Genomic DNA, 19,768 nt, shown 5'->3' on the forward strand with positions numbered 1-19,768 from the left:
TTTCTAAATTATGTAGTCTACTGTACATCTGATTAAGTCATATGTCCTATTTTTGTTTGTTAATAATGTTAAAATACAGTTTACGAGACTGTTAACCCAAAATATTTGTAATATTTATTTTAGTTTGAATCGGAGTTCCACCAGTTGAAGACTTCAGAAATATTTATGTTCATATCTTACATTTGAATGGCAAAACATGAATAATAGCCAAGTTATATGTTTATGAAGTGCCCTGTCCTCTTTTGCCCTATAAATTGTTAGTTGCTGTAGTATATGAACCAAAATAAGATAAAACATTTATAATTTAATTTTTTAAATTTCGTGTGGCTATTACTAGCCGAGTGCAGCCCTTGTAAGGCAGACCCTCCGATGAGGGTGGGTGGCATCTGCCATGTGTAGGTAACTGTGTGTTATTGTGGTGGAGGTTAGTGTTATGTGTGGTGTGTGAGTTGCAGGGATGTTGGGGACAGCACAAACACCCAGGCCCCAGGCCATTGGAATTAACCAAGGAAGGTTAAAATCCACGACCCGGCCGAGAATCGAACCCGGGACCCTCTGAACCGAAGGCCAGTACGCTGACCATTCAGCCAACGAGTCGGAAAACATTTATAATAACTGTCGACCTTGTTGAATATTGAACTTGTGCAATGCTCTGCTTACAAAAGTTTAAACCTTTCTAAATAACAGAAATGGAAACAAACTTTGTAATATCGGAAGGCAGTACAAGAAACTTACACCAATAAGAAAACACCGCTTTCTTCGGTTATTCATGAACAGCCAGTTTTGTGAATATTAAAAATTGGTTGCCTGTTTCAAATTCTTGTTTATTCCTTTCCAATATGTAAGTTTCAAATTCTAGGTAGCCAGTCGCAATCTGACTACCAGAAATTTTGCATCCTTCCTACCCTACAGTACCCTCAGTCTTCTTTTCCCACTAGAATCTACAAGAGAAGGAAGCATTCATGCGACTCCATCTCCCTCACCACTGCAGGCTTTTTGGCTATTTCTTGTGGGACGAGCAATATTACAAAGAGATTGGTGGTGTGGCAACAGAAAATTGACTTTTCGTCCTTGGTGATTAAGTGCTTCATAGAGCAATTCCTTCGAACTAGTGATTTCTCAGAGATAAGCTCACTGGACAAAAAATAAGTCCCCTTTGTGCACTCACAGATGGATCGTTAAGCCTGTACAGATGGCACAGCGAACAAGTTCCGTGCTCAACCGCATGCGCACTGCCTCTACGTGAGCACAATACAGTAGCAATCAGTGAGACGTTGATGTTTCAAGCAGACAGTGTTTGTCAACATGGGTTGCTGGAAAGATGTGACAGAGTGGCAAAAAGGGGCAATCGTGTTTGGCCGTGGCCATAGCCATGTGGTGCGTGAAGTTGCTGGATTTGTTAGTGTTTCACAGCGGATGGTTCAGCGTGTCTACAATCAGTGGTGTACTACACGTGGCACGGAACACAACATCAGAATCGTGGTCGGAAAAAGATTCTGACCAAGAAGGACCAAGATGCGTTTCACAGCTTGTGAATCAAAATCGATTCCAAACCCGACAGGAATTGCTGCAGTCAGTGAATGAAGATCCATCCCAACCTGTTAGCGAGAGAACATTGCAACGGGAACTGCATGTAATGAACATTTGGAATCAGTCGCCACGCAAGAGGCCATTTCTCACACAGGTTCGTAAAGTTATGTTTCTTCAGTAGGCTGGAAATCATCGAACATGGACAGTGGCTCACTGGCTGTACATAATGTGGTCTGACGAATCACATTTTTCCTGTATTCCAATGGCGCAGGTCGTCGAGTGTACTGAAGGCTAAATGAAGCATTTCATCCTGGACGTGTGCAAAGTCAGGTTCAGTCAACATCTGCATGATGAGTATGCTATTGTTACCTCAATTTTTCAAGACGACAACAGCAAAGTTCTTCGGGCTGGACACATATATGACTGGTTTCATGAACACTCCCCCACCTTATTACATCTCGATTGGCCTGTAAAATCACTTGACTTGAACCCCATTGAAAATCGGTGGGACATGTTGGAACAGCGGGTAAAACACCAACATCAGCATCCCTGTTTTTTTGTGGAATTGTGCGATCAAATCCTCAGCTTGTGACTTAACCCTTGTGCGATGTCCCTGCACAACTCTCTTCCTGACTGAATCCGGTCAGTTATCAAGTCAAGAGGCGGAGTTACATGGTATTAAATGATGCTTGTAATGATTTCTCCAGGGGTGACTTATTTTTTTGGCTGGTGAGCTTATTTAGGTAATACTGTAACTTATTAGGATGTGGGCAGAGGTGATCACGAGACTGAGTGAGTTGGTTGTGCGATTAGGGGCGCTCGGTTGTAAGCTTGCATTGGGCAGATAGTGGGTTTGAACCCCAATATAAGCAGCCAAGAAGATAATTTTCCATTGTTTCCCATTTTCACACCAGGACTGTACCTTAATCAAGGCCAAGGCCGCTTCCTGCTCACTCATAGCCCTTTCCTCTCCCTTTTTCGCCATAAGACCTATCTCTGTCAGTGCGACATAAAGCCAATTGTAAAAAAACTGAAGATCATGAGATCTTGGACCATCTAAATCAGCAACATACCTCAAACAAATTCACCAGGGAGATGGTGAGGATACGTGAAAGTCTTCTGGTTATTAATTTCATATCTACTGCCTGCCCTCTTTTTAATACATTGTTCTAACTTTTTCCTCATCTCAGTTCATTTTCTTCTGTCTTCACCTGCCGTTCATTATTCTTGATTTTTTTTAATCATGAAATACGAAGGTCGATCAAATATAAACAGGATTTTTGTTCCTGAACATCAACAGTTGGTAGGACTGGCCCCTTGCTTCTCCTGTGCTTAGGCAGGACCGTTTGGAGTGGGGAGAGCGTGCTGTTCGATATTTCCCTCCGTTTCATCAGTAACGCTCACGATGTCGGAGTAACTGGTGTACCCCTCCACTGCACAATGCATAATTATAAAATTTCTTGCTCGTGAAGGAGTTACAGCAGCGGAAATTTGCCAGATATTGACTGCACAGTTCGGTGATCAAACATTGTCAAGGACGCGTGTGTGTAAGGAGTGGCGGAGGAGAAGGGAGGCAGCACCAGTGAAAGCCAAGACTCGACTGTCAGCTGGCAAAGTTCTTGCAACCGTTTTCTTTGATTGGCGAGGCATTTTTCTGTTTGATTTTTTTTTTGCATTAGCGACGCACAGTCAATGATGCTTACTACTGCGAGCTGTTGAACAAGGCGAGCGTTGCATATCACCGCAAAAGATGAGTATATGGATAAGATTAAATTCCAACCCAATACCAAATTAACGAAAATAGAGAAACCCAAGAAAATTACGCCCTATTTACCTTTAACAATACACACTTATACCCCATAGCTAATGTTTTTAAAAATTACAGCCTAAAAATAGCATTTAAAACCACGCACAACAGCACCAATATTACACATAATGCCAAGACAGTTAACAACAACAACAATAAATGCAATCAATCAGGAGTATACCGTATTAAATGCAACAACTACAAAACAAGTTATATTGGACGTACAGGCAGAAACTTCATAATCCGCTACAACAAACATTTAAATGCAATAAAACATAACCACTTTTCATCAATAGGTCAGCATATCGAAGAATTCAAACACAGGTTTACGGACATCAAGAGTGATATGAAAATACTAAACATAAATTCTAAGGGCCCCCTGCTTAACGTAACTGAAGATTTCTACATTTCCCTAGACCAATACGCTAGTCCTAATTACAATATAAATGACATTAAGGAGAAAACCAATATCATCTTCAACAAAGTTATTCCTGCCCTTAAAAATGATTACCTCAAAATAGTAAATAAACAGAACATAGCACGCTCCAATAAACCAACGAACGACAAGCCCGGCTCCACCCCTACCCCCACAATAGCCACTCCCCTTACCCCTCCATCCATACCCCTCACTACAGCGAACATAAGTCTAAGTCGAACTCGCAGCAGTACGCAACAAGCTCCCAAACAGAACGTCACCCAACCACAACAACAACAACAACAGCAGCAAGTACAAATTCACTCTCGCACACAACTTCAGGCATTCCTTCAAACTTAGAACACTTTTCTCATATCAGTTTATCTTTCACAGATAAAACTACAGCACCGGTACACAAATATAGACAAGGAAGGAGTTGCCACCTAAAATCTATATTCAACCATATCCAAAAAAAATACCAAGACTTCAACATCTGCTTCTAACTTTTGAAAACAAGTTTAACAGGGGAGCCACATATTGTCTCTATTCAAAATTTTGGACCATTTAATGACTTGGGTTTTTATTACAAGCATACATGGACATCTTATAGTCAAATAGAACATTCTCAAGAACCCACACCCTAACAAGGAAGTCTGAAGAAGGAATACGCAAGACATTAACTTTTAAATTCACCAAGTGTTTTATATACATATTTTCAGTGTTTTTAATGTGCATGTACAATTAGTTTTAAGCTTAGGTTAAGTTTTTTCCTACCATATTTTAATCTCAAAAACAATTTTAATCTCACTGAATCACGAACGAAATGATGATAACATCCAACTCATATCCCCATTAGACATCCGAATGTGCTAAGGGATGACATCTTTTTAGAAAAGTAACACAAACCAATGCCATATATGTAATATTATGATTTGTCAGCTAATGATGACCAAATAGTCAAAACCGGTACTGATGTAAGTCTACATTTACAATAAACAGTATTGACAGGTAGAATTTCTTTCTTATCCATATACGTGTAATCAGTCAGTACGGACATGAAACTCTTAAATAACGATGCAAAAGACGAGACCAACCGTTTCGACAATGCGCGGCCCCATGCTGCAGCTCTGTCTCCAAGCTGCAGGAAATGCACTGGACTACACTTGACTATCCTCGTTACAGCCTGGACTTTTCACCCTGCGATTTCCATTTGGTCGGATCGCTTAAAGAAGCTGTAGGAGGGCAACGATTTGAAGGTGACGAGAGTGTGAAAGACTTCGTGCACAACTGGCTGGTGATACGACCCTGTTCTTTTTACGATGAGGACATCAAAAAGCTGCCCATACGCTGGGACAAATGCATTTCCAAAGCAGGAAACTATGTGGAAAAATGTAATTGCCTTGTGTTTTTCAGTAAATGAATTTAAATAAAAATAAAATCCTGTTTTTATTTGATCGCCCCTTGTATTCCCCCTTTTTACATAAGTCAGATGACCTTGCTATTCTCCTAACTCACTGTCTACGAAACATCAGACCTCTATGAAATATAGCAATTCTTTAAATAATGGCACACAGTGAGTCATCTGGTTATGAACAAGACAACTGTTTCATCAATAAATCAATGGCAAAATTGAATTCAAATCCTTCTGCATGATTAGAACAGTCATGGTGGAACAAGATCTTAGTTAAATATAAAGCATTCCTGCAGTTTCTCATTTTATGTGGCATGGAACTCCGAAGACTTATCGATCTGTTAGTTTGAGCTGTAAGATTATCAAATATAACTGATAGTAATTTATAGAAACCAACTGTTATACACTGACTGGGCGAGGTGGTCATGCTGTTGCATCTGGGAGATGGTAGGTTCGAACCCCACTGTCGGCAGCTCTCAAGATGGTTTTCCGTGGTTTCTCATTTTCACACCAGATAAATGCTGGGGCTATCCCTTCATCGCCATAAGACCTAAAGTAACTTGTAAAAAGAAATTTTATACACTGAGATGTCAATTATGGAAGTATTCAAGCTCTTAAGGCTTATGTGACAATGAAATTTCCAGTGTTTTGGCCCAGTTTGAAATTGGACTCATAATTTGGATTTGGCTTTTTTTGATAAGAAATTGAGTTCCCAGAAGGGAACCATGCCCATTACACTCTGACAAAAAACACTGATAGTTCAGTGATAAGCCTAAAGAGCTTGAGTAATTATATAATATTCAAAATCTTGAAATAAATATTTTTATTCCTGTACAGTATAATGGTTGTTATAACTGTGGATAAAAATATGAGTAATTTCATATTTTTGTGTTTTAGAAATGGCCCAAAATAATGATAGAAACAAGACAAAGCCAGCAGCAGAAGAGGATGCTTCTAATGATTTTGATTCCCCTTCTGAGGAGAATTCTAGGACAGAGACTACACTACGGACCAATATTCAGTACATAAAGAAATCTCTGGCGCAGTTAAGGCCAAGCCAAGAATTAAGATACTATCGTAAAAAAATGAACGATTTTGAAAAAGATGTTGAGGATTTTCATAAGGAAATAGATAGGTAAGCGTGGTTTGTATTAAACGCTAAAAGTCCTATCCTGCTTTCTATCTTTATTTTTCCAAAAATAGAACGGCCCTGAGCATAGTTATTGTTTTTAAACTATTTTTTTAGATTTCACTATTCGGGGCCAGTGACCTCGGACACACGCAGAACAGCAGTCATGATCATTAATTCACTCTCGTTTCACTCACTGTTTATGCACTTTAAGTTTGAAAATAGTATGGTTGGTGTGGTAGGCAACTTTGAATAGGAAACAAAAAACATATATATTATTGATCTAACCATCACATTTGAGACTAATAACTTACGGCAGCAGGTCAGCATTTCCTACTACCTTAATAAATACCACCTCAAGAACTTGGAAGTCGTGGGACTTATTGTTAAAACCATGGACACAATTGTTTCTTTCTTTCTTTCTTTCTTTCTTTCTTTCATGACTTCTGCTACAGACTCTGAATCAGCAAATATATCAGTGCTCTTGCTGCTTTTAAGGGATCTATCAGGGTATTTACATTCATCCTCGTGTTAATGCACTAAGTGCACACAGATTTCTCCATTTGTATTTATAGTTTTTTCTTTTGTTCATAACTGTAGTAAGCTATTACACTGACTGACAGAGCAAATGCAACACCAAGAAGGAGTGGTCAGAACTTTATGCCAATTGCAGGGTAGACTGACGTCACTGAGGTATGCTCATGATGTGAAATGCGCCGTTGTGCTGCGCACGTAGCGAACGATAAATGGGACACGGCGTTGGCGAATGGCCCACTTCGTACCGTGATTTCTCAGCCGACAGTCATTGTAGAACATGTTGTCGTGTGCCACAGGACACGTGTATAGCTAAGAATGCCAGGCCGCCGTCAACGGAGGCATTTCCAGCAGACAGACGACTTTACGAGGGGTATGGTGATCGGGCTGAGAAGGGCAGGTTGGTCGCTTCGTCAAATCACAGCCGATACCCATAGGGATGTGTCCACGGTGCAGCGCCTGTGGCGAAGATGGTTGGCGCAGGGACATGTGGCTCGTGCGAGGGGTCCAGGCACAGCCCGAGTGACGTCAGCACGCGAGGATCGGCGCATCCGCCGCCAAGCGGTGGCAGCCCCGCACGCCACGTCAACCGCCATTCTTCTTCTTGTTCCAATATCGACCAGAACAATTTCCCGTCGATTGGTTGAAGGAGGCCTGCACTCCCGGCGTCCGCTCAGAAGACTACCATTGACTCCACAGCATAGACGTGCACGCCTGGCATGGTGCCGGGCTAGAGAGACTTGGATGAGGGAAGGGTGGAACGTCGTGTTCTCCGATGAGTCACGCTTCTCTTCTGTCAGTGATAGTCACCGCAGATGAGTGTGGCGTCGGCGTGGAGAAAGGTCAAATCCGGCAGTAATTGTGGAGCGCCCTACCGCTAGACAACGCGGCATCATGGTTTGGGGCACTATTGCGTATGATTCCACGTCACCTCTAGTGCGTATTCAAGGCACGTTAAATGCCCACCGCTACGTGCAGCATGTGCTGCAGCCGGTGGCACTCCCGTACCTTCAGGGACTGCCCAATGCTCTGTTTCAGCAGGATAATGCCCGCCCACACACTGCTCGCATCTCCCAACAGGCTCTACGAGGTGTACAGATGCTTCCGTGGCCAGCGTACTCTCCGGATCTCTCACCAATCGAACACGTGTGGGATCTCATTGGATGCCATTTGCAAACTCTGCCCCAGCCTCGTACGGACGACCAACTGTGGCAAATGGTTGACAGAGAATGGAGAACCATCCCTCAGGACACCATCCGCACTCTTATTGACTCTGTACCTCGACGTGTTTCTGCGTGCATCGCCGCTCGCGGTGGTCCTACATCCTACTGAGTCGATGCCGTGCGCATTGTGTAACCAGCATATCGGTTTGAAATAAACATCAATTATTCGTCCGTGCCGTCTCTGTTTTTTCCCCAACTTTCATCCCTTTCGAACCACTCCTTCTTGGTGTTGCATTTGCTCTGTCAGTCAGTGTATTTTAAAGTTTGTCATAGAATTCTGTGATTCATTGTGTAGGTTACTGTAGTCTCATCCTAGTTCATGAACCATGGGCAACGTCCAAGTAGTCTCGTTAGTGGTCCTGTGAGTTGGGGTACTAGATGCTTTGGAATAGGAGTGGACATCTTGGACAAATTTATAGTCTTGGTCTTCCTTGTGCTCAGATGGCTAGGACTATACAATCCACCAGTTCTCCCTAAACGGTTAGAGGAGTTTCCCATTCAGGCTATGAGTAAGGTAGCAAGCATCCTTCTTAACAGAATTTTTACCAAGCCTGCTCAGAATGTTCAAGCAAGCCTGGGACCTATAGGAGTGATGGAGTCCCACTTACAGTATATTTAACAGGCCATGGCCTCCATGGAAGCTGCTTGGCGAACAAGCTGCAATTCGTTGTGGAGTTATCACCGTTAAAAGAAGGTCATACTGGCTGAGTTGGCAACGAGGATGCATCTGGATATGTTAGGGGTTCATGATATTCGGAGCCGGCCCTGTGGTGTAGGTGTAGTATGCCTGCTTCTTACCTGGAGGCCCCGGGTTCGATTCCCGGCCAGGCCAGAGATTTTTACATGGATCTGCGGGCTGGTTCGAGGTCCACTCAGTCTGCGTGATAATTGAGGAGCTATCTGACGGTGACATAGCGGTCCCGGTCTCGAGAGCCAAGATTAATGACCGAGAGGATTCGTAGTGCTGACCACACATCAGCTCGTAATCTGCAGGCCTTCGGGCTATGCAGCGGTCGCTTGGTAGGCCATGGCCCTTCAAGGGCTGTTGTGCCATGGGGTATGGTTTGGTGTCATGATATTCAGATAAGGGGAGATAGCGATGAAGAGATAGAGATTCCAAAGTGTTCTTAACAGGTGTGAAAAGGTGAAGCAACATAAATGAGCGAATAATATGGCTAGATGTAGCATTTGGACCAATTGTAACTAAATTGTCTTTTAGCATTCAAGATGTGAATACAACAGTCTGCAACAGACTCAGAATCAGCAAAGATGTCATCATTGCCCTTGCTGCTTGTATAAGGGAACCATCAGGGTATTTACATCCTCATGTTAATGCACTCAGTTCATCAGAGATTTCTCCTCTTGTATTTATAGTCTTATCCTTTTGTTCATAACTGTAGTAGGCTATTATTTTATAAGTCCATCATAGTATTCTGTGATGACAATGAAGTTGACAAATTTTATGTATCACTTACTGGCATTGTGGTGAGGGGTCAACAGCAGGGATAGCATAGTGCTAATGAGCAATTTCAATGTGAAAACTGGAAATAGAACTACAGGATTTTAAAAAAAGGAGGGTAAATATGGAGAAGATACAGAAGCTAATATCAATGGGAAGCATTTACTGGACTTCTGCACTAATATGGCAATAGCAGTTACGAATTCATTCTTAAAGCATAAGGTGGGTGTGGTAGGACTGCCAATCCTTAATAGACTATATCGTAACAAACTTTGAATTCAAAAGATCTGTTAGCAACGTGGGGTTATTTGAGGGATATTCAATGACTAATCGATCTGCAGTGAACAGAGTATCACTAGGCCTAGAATGGGGCAAGTGAAATCTGTCTGCAGGCAGATAAGGGTTAAGAATCTTCAGGATGTTGAATACAAATATGGTTAATGAAAAGTTCCAATGAATTGACTGTAAACAGGTTCAAGATATAGAAAGAGAATCAAATGCATACAGGGATGCTGCAGTAGAAACAGCATGCAAATGTCTAAGAGCAGCTGTCTTGAAATGGGAAAAAAGTGAACATCTTGATGAAAGGTTGGTGTCAGAACAGCTTGTAAGCATAAAAGGAAGGTGTATTACGAATAGCTCCAAACAAGAACTGATGCAGATAGGGAATTGTTGATGAATATTTGTGTGTGTAATAAGTGTTGTAATTATTACTTAATAATTTACCAAGGGAGTTATTCAGTAAATTTCCAAATTCTTTGCAATTATTTAAGAAAAGACTTGGTAAACAACAGATAGGGAATCATCCACCTGGGCGACTGCCCTAAATGCCTATCAGTGGTGATTGAAACAATTTATTCAGTTATATAAAGCACACAAACTACCAACATACCTACTAATTGTAACCTCAATACAGAAGTATCGATAATGTTCAGGTGTGCTGCCAGTTCACCAGTAACAGTCATCATATGGGGCCACAAGTGTTCATGGCATCATCGCCATGAGTTTTCTATGTTCAAAGGCGGTGCCTCAGCAGCAAATTAACACAAAAATTCAGTATGCAGAATGTAGTGGTTTCACAGATCACGTGCTTAACGAACGGAGGAAGACATAAGATTAGTAATGTTCTTGTGAAAAACCACGGTATCTTACTGATTGTGTTTATTCTAGACATAGAAGTATGGCTTATGAGAAGACTTCCTCTGGTAGGGAAAATAAATAGTCCCTAGTACTGAGGAAATTTATGAGTTACTTCTTTCTGTTGATAGTAAATTAGACAAGTTAAAAGATTTAAATCAATGTACCAAGTAGCAACCTGGTAGGTCACTCAATTCTGTTCACAAAAAACTTTGTGAATATTCGAAGGTCATAAGTGAGGAACTCCTTGAAAAATATTGGCAAACAAAATGAAATTCAGTGGGGAGCTATCAATATTAATATAGCTTAAGGATGAAAGAAAGTAGACCTGGCTGAGTTAGCAAAGGAAATAGGGAAGAGCAGAATGTGGGGTAGGACTGCTTATCAGGAATGTTATGGCACTCAACATAGTTTCTCTTAGGCATGTAAATGAGCGAATGATGTGGGTAGATTTAGCAGGTGAAGGAAATAGGACGAGAATTGTCTGTTTATTCATCGCATGAGGGTGCAGATGAGGATGAAGTTGACAAGTTTTATGAAGTTCTGGGTGGCGTTGCAGTCAGGGACAACAGCAAGTATAGGATAGTGCTAACAGGCAATTTCAATTTGAGTGTTGAAAATAGAACTGAAAGAATTTGACAGAAGTACATGGATATGATTAATGAAAAGTTCCAAAGAATAGACAGTAAGCATGTTCAGGATATAGAAAGATAATGGGTGGCATACAGGGATGCAGTACTAGAAACAGCAAGGTATGCCTAAGAACAACGGTGTGTAAGGATGGGAAAAAACAAGCCTCTTGGTGGAATGGTAAAGTGAGGGGTGCTTGTAAACTTTAAGTTGGCTCCAAACAAGGACTGATGCAGATATAAAATTGTATGGAGATGTAAGAAACAGAGCAAAACATGTAATTGTTGAAGCCAAGAGGAAGTCATGGGAAGAATTTGGCAAATAACCTGGAAAAGCTTGGTCATGCGGCAGAGAAACCCTTCTGGATAGTAATAATTTTTGAGAGGAAGGGAGCTAGGTAATGAATAGTGGTTTGGGTATATCATCTGAACTCATAGTAGATTTCAGGGAATCACTGGACCGGTGGAGGAAGTATATTAACCCGGGTGTAGTCACACACAAAAGAACAACGTTAATAGTTGCTGGGGGCCCATTGGGCCCCTTGTGTGAATATAAAAAATTCTCAAACTTATGGAAAATTCTAAGTTCCCATGGAGGGAATTAGATATTTTTCACCAATAGAGCATGTCAAAAATAGATCAGATGTAAGGCTTTTCAGGCGTTTGCTCTATTAACTAGCATTTCGTCTTAGGTCTGACACTAGACTCATCAGAGTGGGATGTGTCAGACCCTACCCACTGACGCTGGGGTGTATGCAGGTGAACTTATCAGAAGCCCATTATAAGAGGCAAAGTCTGATAACTGCATACGGGAGATAAATCTCCACAATGGAATTATTGCCCGCCCAGCAATTCTGAATGGAAAATTCTAAGTTCCCATGGAGGGAATTAGATATTTTTCAGCAATAGAGCATGTCAAAAGACGAAACGATGTGCATACGATTTTACATTTAATATCATCTCTACAGTACAAGGCTACTCCTCCACCTCTTTTATCTATTTGGTCATGCCTGTAATATTATAGCCCGTTATGTGTACCATACTTCCCAGGCAAATGCTGGGGCTGTACCTTAATTAAGGCCACGGCCGCTTCCTTCCCACTCCTAGCCCTTCCTTGTCCCATCGTCGCCATAAGACCTATCTGTGTCAGTGCGACGTAAAGCAACTAGAAAAAGAAATGTGTACCATACTACTAGGGATAGTTGCGCGTAACCAGCTCTCACTGATACAAGCTACGTGTACATTGCTGTTTTCAAGGAGAGCTGTTAGTTCCTCATGGTGAGCAGGTAGGGATTGAGAATGTAAATGAATGCAGTTCAATGAACGTGCGTTGGCCTGAAATACTTCCACTAATGAGCTCTGGCAGCGGGATGTCTCCGTTCTTGGATAGGTGAGGTTAGGGGTAGGGGGACAGTCAGGTCCACAGCTGGCAGTGGTTATAACAGTATTCATCACACAAAGCAGTATACCAAGAAGAATACATGCTTCTTACCTGCGTATTTCCTCTGATATCGCGCCGGCTTTTCATGCACTCAATAATAAAACACTATAATACAAACTTAAACTAATCCACATTGTTGTTACTTCACACTGTTTCACCCCCTAGCTGCTTGAATAACATTGCTAAGGTCAGCTCGTGTGGTCACTTGAATTTTCTTCCCATCAGAGCTTAGAATAATGATACGTCCATCCTTAGTCCATACAGATCTCTGACCGAAGTGGTCACGCGCGGCGTTTAGTATGTCCTTTCTTGTTGCTGTTAGCGATTCTGTTATCAGCATACCCGATCCCTTCAGCGATTTCTTTGCACGCCAGATACGGTCACGTTCGTGATATTGCGTGAACTTTATTATGATGGGCCTTTTCCCTCCCGTCACTACCTCAGCTGTAGTTCTCCTTGGTTTCCCGATCCTGTGACAGCGATCTAAATTGTCCAGTGTCAAGTCTATCCCTAGGTGGGATTTCACAACACCGAACACCTTATCATAGACGTCCTCGTTTGGAGCTTCAGCCACCCCGTGGTGTAATAGGCAGTTTCTACTGCTCTGCTTCGTCGATTAGGTCGTCCTGTTTGGAGATCTGGTTATGCATTTCGGTGAGTTCAGACTTCACCTCCTTGAGCTCCTCAGTGACAACAGCTCTGAAAGACTGGAACTCAAGGGCGAGTGCGTCTAGGGAAACATCGCCGGGGTTGGTATCACTGTTGTTGGCGGCTCGCGTTGCCTTCTCGAAACGAGTTTGGATGTCATTTAGCTTTTCTTCGAATGAAGAATTCTGCTTGTTCAATGACTTTAGAGACATTGTGAATGAATGTACGTAACCACTGATTGTTATTTAGTTATGAAACTTGATCTAGTACACACGAATTGTAGTTAAACTTGCTGATTTGCTAGGTGGTTTACGGAGCTCTCTTACATGCACTTCTTCACAATCCACCCTATATTGCGATCTGACTCGTTTTCTGAGAGATTACGGCAATGTTCCTCCCATTTTTCAATCTTTCTTTCCAGCAATCGATTTCGTACTCCCGGGCTGGGTCCAGGTATTCCACCCATTCAGTTGGGTCCCTAAATCTTTGCCATATTTTCCTTAAGCATTTATAATATGGATCAAATCCTTGAGGAGATCCGGCGTGGTGTCGTATTGGGTGCCTTGGCGGTATTGAACCCGCGGCCGGACTGCATTCGTAGTTATTATCCGGCCAGGATCCGTTTCCTGCGCGGTCCGCACATTTTGACGACGGTCCAGAACATTATTATTATTATTATTATTATTATTATTATTATTATTATTATTATTATTATTGGTATTCTGGACCCCGCAGCAAGATGCAAGACTGCTATTTGGCCGTAAATTACATCTGCTGCCATTGTCATTATTTACAATGTGACCAGCACCATTGCCGCCCGTAGCCAAGTACGCAGGATTCTGGCGATACGAAAGATATACTTCCGTGCATTATTGACCTTATTATAGAGGTGAACAATGACATGGTCAATATCATTCCTATCGTTTATTTCAATTGGGAACATGCATCATTTTCAAAAATATTTTTTTTGAAAAGTACACCAATGAAATAGTACGTAAACGTATTACATTGTGGTATGTTGCCTTGTTTTCTACCATTAAAAAATATTTAATAGTGCCTTTCCGCAAGGCGAGTGAAACGGCCTCTGACGTAAGCGGCGCGCTGTGACGTCACGATCCAGTACCGCATGGAGCTCTGCCAGCCGTTGTGCATCAGCCGTTGCTAAAAGCCGATTGTTTATTATTCATGATCGCGAATAACTTCGAAATGACAGAAGAAAGGTTCAAAACAGCACAGTCAGACAATCTACCATGTGTAGATGTCATCATTCTTGAAAAATGTGACTTTTGTGGCCGCAGAAATTAGCGGATAACAAGCAAGTTTGTAAGTGGCGTCCTCTATATACGTGCAATGTACTGTAAACCATAGTATTAGGATAACAAAGAACCTGGATAGATATCACATCACTTTCAACATTTCCTTCTAGACTGATTCCCCTATTAAAGAATAACATTACATTTTCGGGCTTTCAGCATTAGTAAAGTAAGAAATCGGATTTCAGCACTAACATAAACATATAGGTAGCATTATAGTACTAGTCCGCTTCTGTGGTGTAGTGGTTAATGTGTGCCACTCCCCGAGGCCCGGTTTCGATTCCCGGCTATGCCATGAAAGTTGAAAACAAATAGTACGAGGGCTGGAACGGGGTCTACTCAGCCTCGGGAGGTCAACTGAGTAGAAGGGTTTCGAATCCCACCTCAGCCATCCTCGAAGTGGTTTTTCGTATTTTCCTACTTCTCCTCCAGGCACCTAAGGCCACGGCCGTTTCCTTCCCTCTTCCTTGTCTATCCCTTCCGATCCTCCCATCCTCCCACAAGGCCCCTGTTGAGCATAACAGGTGAGGCCGCCTGGGCGAGGTAATGGCCCTCCTCACCAGTTTCATCACCATACTCAAAGTCTCACGTTCCAGGACACTGCCCTTGAAGTGGTAGAGGTGAAATCCCTCGCTGAGTCCGAGAGAAAACCAACCCTGAAGGTTAAACTGATTAAGAAAGAAAGAAAGATCATAGTAGTGTAGGTCTATAACCTATCATTTCTGAAAAAAATATATATTTATGGTTGGGGCAACTGGCCTACCCACTTCCGGGGCCCATGAAAGAGAATTAAATATCTTTGTGGAGGGAAAAAGTTAAACATGATAAAGATAAATATGACTTCTAGTTTTCACAAGTTGGGCTGAGTGGTTCAGACGGTTGAGGTGCTGGCCTTCTGACCCCAACTTGGCAGGTTCGATCCTGGTTCAGTCCGGTGGTAGTTGAAGGTGCTCAAATACGTCAGCCTCGTGTCGGTAGATTTACTGGCACGTAAAAGAACTCCTGCAGGACTAAATTCTTGCACATCGGCGTCTCCGAAAATCCTAGAAGTAGTTAGCGGGGCGTGAAGTCAATAACATTAATTACATTTGGCTTTTAACAAGCTGAGCATATCAGGAAAGAAAAGTGTCCTGGTGACATTTTAGTCGCTCAATACAGGAATGTCTTTGGGTGCTGTGACTTTTACTTTTTTTTTTTTTTTTTTGCTGTTTGCTTTACGTCACACCGTCACATATAGGTCTTATGGCGACGATGGGACAGGAAAGGCCTAGGAATGGGAACAAAGCGGCCGTGGCCTTAGGTACAGCCTCGGAATTTGCCTGGTGTGAAAATGGGAAACCACGGAAAACCATCTTCAGAGCTGCCGGCAGTGGGGTTCAAAACCTTCTATCTCCCGGATGCGAGCTCACAGCTGCGCGCTCCTAACCGCACGGCCAACTCGCGCGGTATTTTTACCCTTCGGTTTATTGACTTGGCTTGTATAACCTAAAACTTAGGCTAATTTGGATAATATTTTAAACACCTACATCACTATTTTCACCTGTGTGCAATTATGTTATTTATTTCATTAATATTATGATAATTATTATAATTGAGCATTGTTAACTTATAAGACCCCAACAGACAAGCATTGGTTTTGTGTAGAGTTATACATTTGTTAAATTAAACGTTGTTTCCTTTCATGATGTACACGCCTATTCTTTGTTACATTATAGAGTATTTAGATATAGCCTAAATTTACCAATTAAGCTCTTCAATAAAGACATACATAACTGTCCCATGCCAAGATATATTGGTAGAATTAGAGCTGTCAAAATGGTTCATAACCCGTTTGATTTATTATCTTGACATGGATCACCCAAAACATAGGTTAGGTTTGGAGAATACTTTAATAATCAGCATTATTTAATGCACTGTTTATTACTTTCATATTCCAAGATGTAATTGAAGCATTTAAATAAAGCATCATACATTAAAATTTAAAGTTTTACCACTAGAACAGCTGACATGGAAAAGTGATTTGAAAATTCAAACAAATTCATCTTACGTTAAAATCTTCAAAAAAGTAAACTGTAGACTTTTCCGATATATCACCAGCATTTTGTCCGGCTCGCCAAAATCCATTTCTGCCTAGTTTTAGCGTCTTTGAAACATGTATAAACAATTTGTTTGGTATGGTATGCGATGTGCTATTGCACATCGGATCTCTACACCATTTACAAGTTTTCTGCCTCACTGTCTGCGCAGGATTCATTTTAAGTCTAAAATATACCACTCAGATTATTATCCAATGTATAGACCTCGAATTTAACCATACTAGACACTAACGTAAAGTAGAAATACGCGAAGTGTATCCTGCTTCTCACAGCACACTATGTGTTATTTCGTCTGCTAATTCAGTCAACCTGTACGATGACGTCAGACCAATGAGATCGCGTACTTGCGTGACGTGACATTTTCGTAGATTTTTATCATGTTTGGGGTTATTATTTGTACATTCTGATCACATTTTTGAATTCTGCATGAAATTTTGAATCAGATTAGCATATTTTTAATTAAAACCCCGGATCATGCATGTTCCCTATTGTGTTTAAATTTTCATTTATATGCTAGGAGAACCTACAGTAATCTAACTTTAAGTTTTCCAAAGGATAAGATGGCCCTTGGCAACGAACCCAGGAAAGATTAAAAATAATCGGTTTATGATCAGAATAAGTACATTATGAACAGTAAAATCAATTGGTCTCAACTACTTTTTCACCCCACCGACGTTAATTTGATTACCCCCTCCCTCCAAGAATAAAGAGGTGTGTCTCTTCATGTTTAAAGGAGATTCCACGCCTGTTACCTTAAGTTTTGAGATATGTGTTCCGGCCAAAAATATTTGTTTCTTTAATAGTAAAGGGTTCATCGAAAGGGGGCTAGCAGCCTTTCGGTAGTTGCAAGGGCGGCAGTCTACATGATTGACTGATACGGCCTTGTAATAATACTCAACATGGCTTAGCTGTGTTGATACTGCTACACGGCTGAAAGCAACGGGGAAACTACAGCCGTAACTACCTCCCGAGGACATGCAGCTCTCTCTGTATGAATGGTGTACTGATGATGGCTTCCTCCCGGGTAAAATATTCTGGAGGTAAACTAGTCCCCCATTCGGATCTCCGGGTGGGGACTACACGAGAGGGGGCGATCATCAGGAAGATGGATACTGACATTCTGAGAGTCGGAGCATGGAATGTTAGAAGTTTGAATCGTTGTGGTAGGTTAGAAAATCTGAAAAGGGAGATGGATAGGCTAAAGTTAGATGTAGTTGGTATAAGTGAACTACGTTGGCAGGAAGAACAGGATTTTTGGTCAGGTGACTACAGAATTATCAACACAAAATCAAACAGGGGAAATGCAGGAGTCGGTTTAATAACGAATAAGAAAATAGGGCAGCGGGTAAGCTACTATGACCAGCATAGTGAAAGAATTATTGTCGTCAAGATAGACACCAAACCAATGCCCACCTCAATAGTGCAGGTCTATATGCCTACTAGTTCAGTGGATGATGAAGAAATCGAAAGAATATATGAGGAGATGGATGATTTAATACAATATGTAAAAGGTGAAGAGAATCTAATTGTGATGGGAGACTAGAATGCAATGGTAGGTCAAGGAAGAGAAGGTAGTACAGTAGGAGAATTTGGATTGGGACAAAGGAACGAAAAAGGAAGTCGGCTGGTTGAATTCTGCACAGATCATAATTTAGTCCTTGCCAATACATGGTTCAAACACCACAAACGACGGCTGTATACGTGGACGAGACCTGGAGACACTGGAAGGTATCAAATAGACTTCATTATGATTAGGCAGAGATTCAGAAACCAGGTGTTGGATTGCAAAACTTTCCCAGGAGCAGACGTGGACTCTGACCACAACTTGTTGGTCATGAAATGCCATCTGAAGTTGAAGAAATTGAAGAAAGGAAAGAATGCAAAAAGATGGGATCTAGACCCAAGTCGAAAGAAAAGAGTGTGAGGGATTGTTTCAAGGAACATGTTGCACAAGGACTAAATGAAAAGGCTGAAGGAAACACTATAGAGGAAGAGTGGAGAGTCATGAAAAATGAAGTCAGTAGGGCTGCTGAAGAAATGTTAGGAAGGAAGAAAAGATCAACAAAGTGGATAACTCAGGAGATACTAGACCTGATTGATGAACGACGAAAATACAAGAATGCTAGAAATGAAGATGGCAGAAAAGAATACAGGCAATTAAAGAATGAAGTGGATAGAAAGTGCCAGGTAGCTAAGGAAGAATGGCTGAAGGAGAAGTGCAAGGAAGTCGAAGGCTGTATGGTCCTGGGAAAGGTAGATGCTGCATACAGGAAAATCAAGGAAATCTTTGGAGAAAGGAAATCTAGGTGTATGAATATTAAAAGCTCAGATGGAAAGCCACTTCTAGGGGAAGACAAAGCAGAAAGATGGCAGGAGCATATCCAGCAGTTGTATCAAGGTAAAGATGTAGATAATTTGGTTCTGGAACATGAAGAGGCTGTTGGTGCTGATGAAATGGGAGACCCAATTTTGAGGTCAGAGTTTGACAGAGCTGTGAGTGACCTAAATAGGAACAAGGCACCTGGAATTGATGACATTCCCTCTGAATTACTGACTGCCTTAGAAGAAACCAGCATGGCAAGGTTATTTCATTTAGTTTGCAAGATGTATGAGACAGGAGAAGTCCCATCCGATTTTCGGCAGAATGTTGTTGTACCTATTCCCAAGAAAACCGGTGCTGATAGGTGTGAAAACTACCGCACCATTAGTTTAGTATCTCATGCCTGCAAAATTTTAACACGTATTATTTACAGAAGAATGGAAAAACAAGTTGAAGCTGAGTTGGGAGAAGATCAATTTGGCTTCAGAAGAAATGTAGGAACACGTGAAGCAATCCTGACTTTACATCTGATCTTAGAGGATTGAAATAAGAAGGACAATCCCATGTACATGGCATTTGTAGATCTAGAAAAGACATTCGATAATGTTGATTGGACCAAGCTATTTATGATTTTGAAGATGATAGGGATCAGATACCGAGAACGAAGAATTGTCTA

General features: G+C 41.6%; 1 protein-coding gene across 3 annotated transcripts in view; it reads left to right on the forward strand.

The window, feature by feature from the left end:
- LOC136862705 (coiled-coil domain-containing protein 77) overlaps nt 1-19,768 on the forward strand; it is a 216,034-nt gene that overhangs the window by 17,910 nt on the left and 178,356 nt on the right. For 2 of the 3 annotated variants that reach the window (XM_067138914.2, XM_067138915.2), the window contains exon 2: nt 6,061-6,298. The exons of the other annotated variant lie outside the window; for it this stretch is intronic. In XM_067138914.2, coding sequence (XP_066995015.1) covers nt 6,063-6,298 — 236 coding nt within the window. In that variant the 5' untranslated portion in view covers nt 6,061-6,062. The remainder of the gene's footprint in view (nt 1-6,060; nt 6,299-19,768) is intronic. 3 annotated transcript variants of the gene reach the window in all.

Source organism: Anabrus simplex, chromosome 2 (genome assembly GCF_040414725.1).
Source record: "Anabrus simplex isolate iqAnaSimp1 chromosome 2, ASM4041472v1, whole genome shotgun sequence".
Lineage (NCBI taxonomy): Eukaryota > Metazoa > Arthropoda > Insecta > Orthoptera > Tettigoniidae > Anabrus > Anabrus simplex.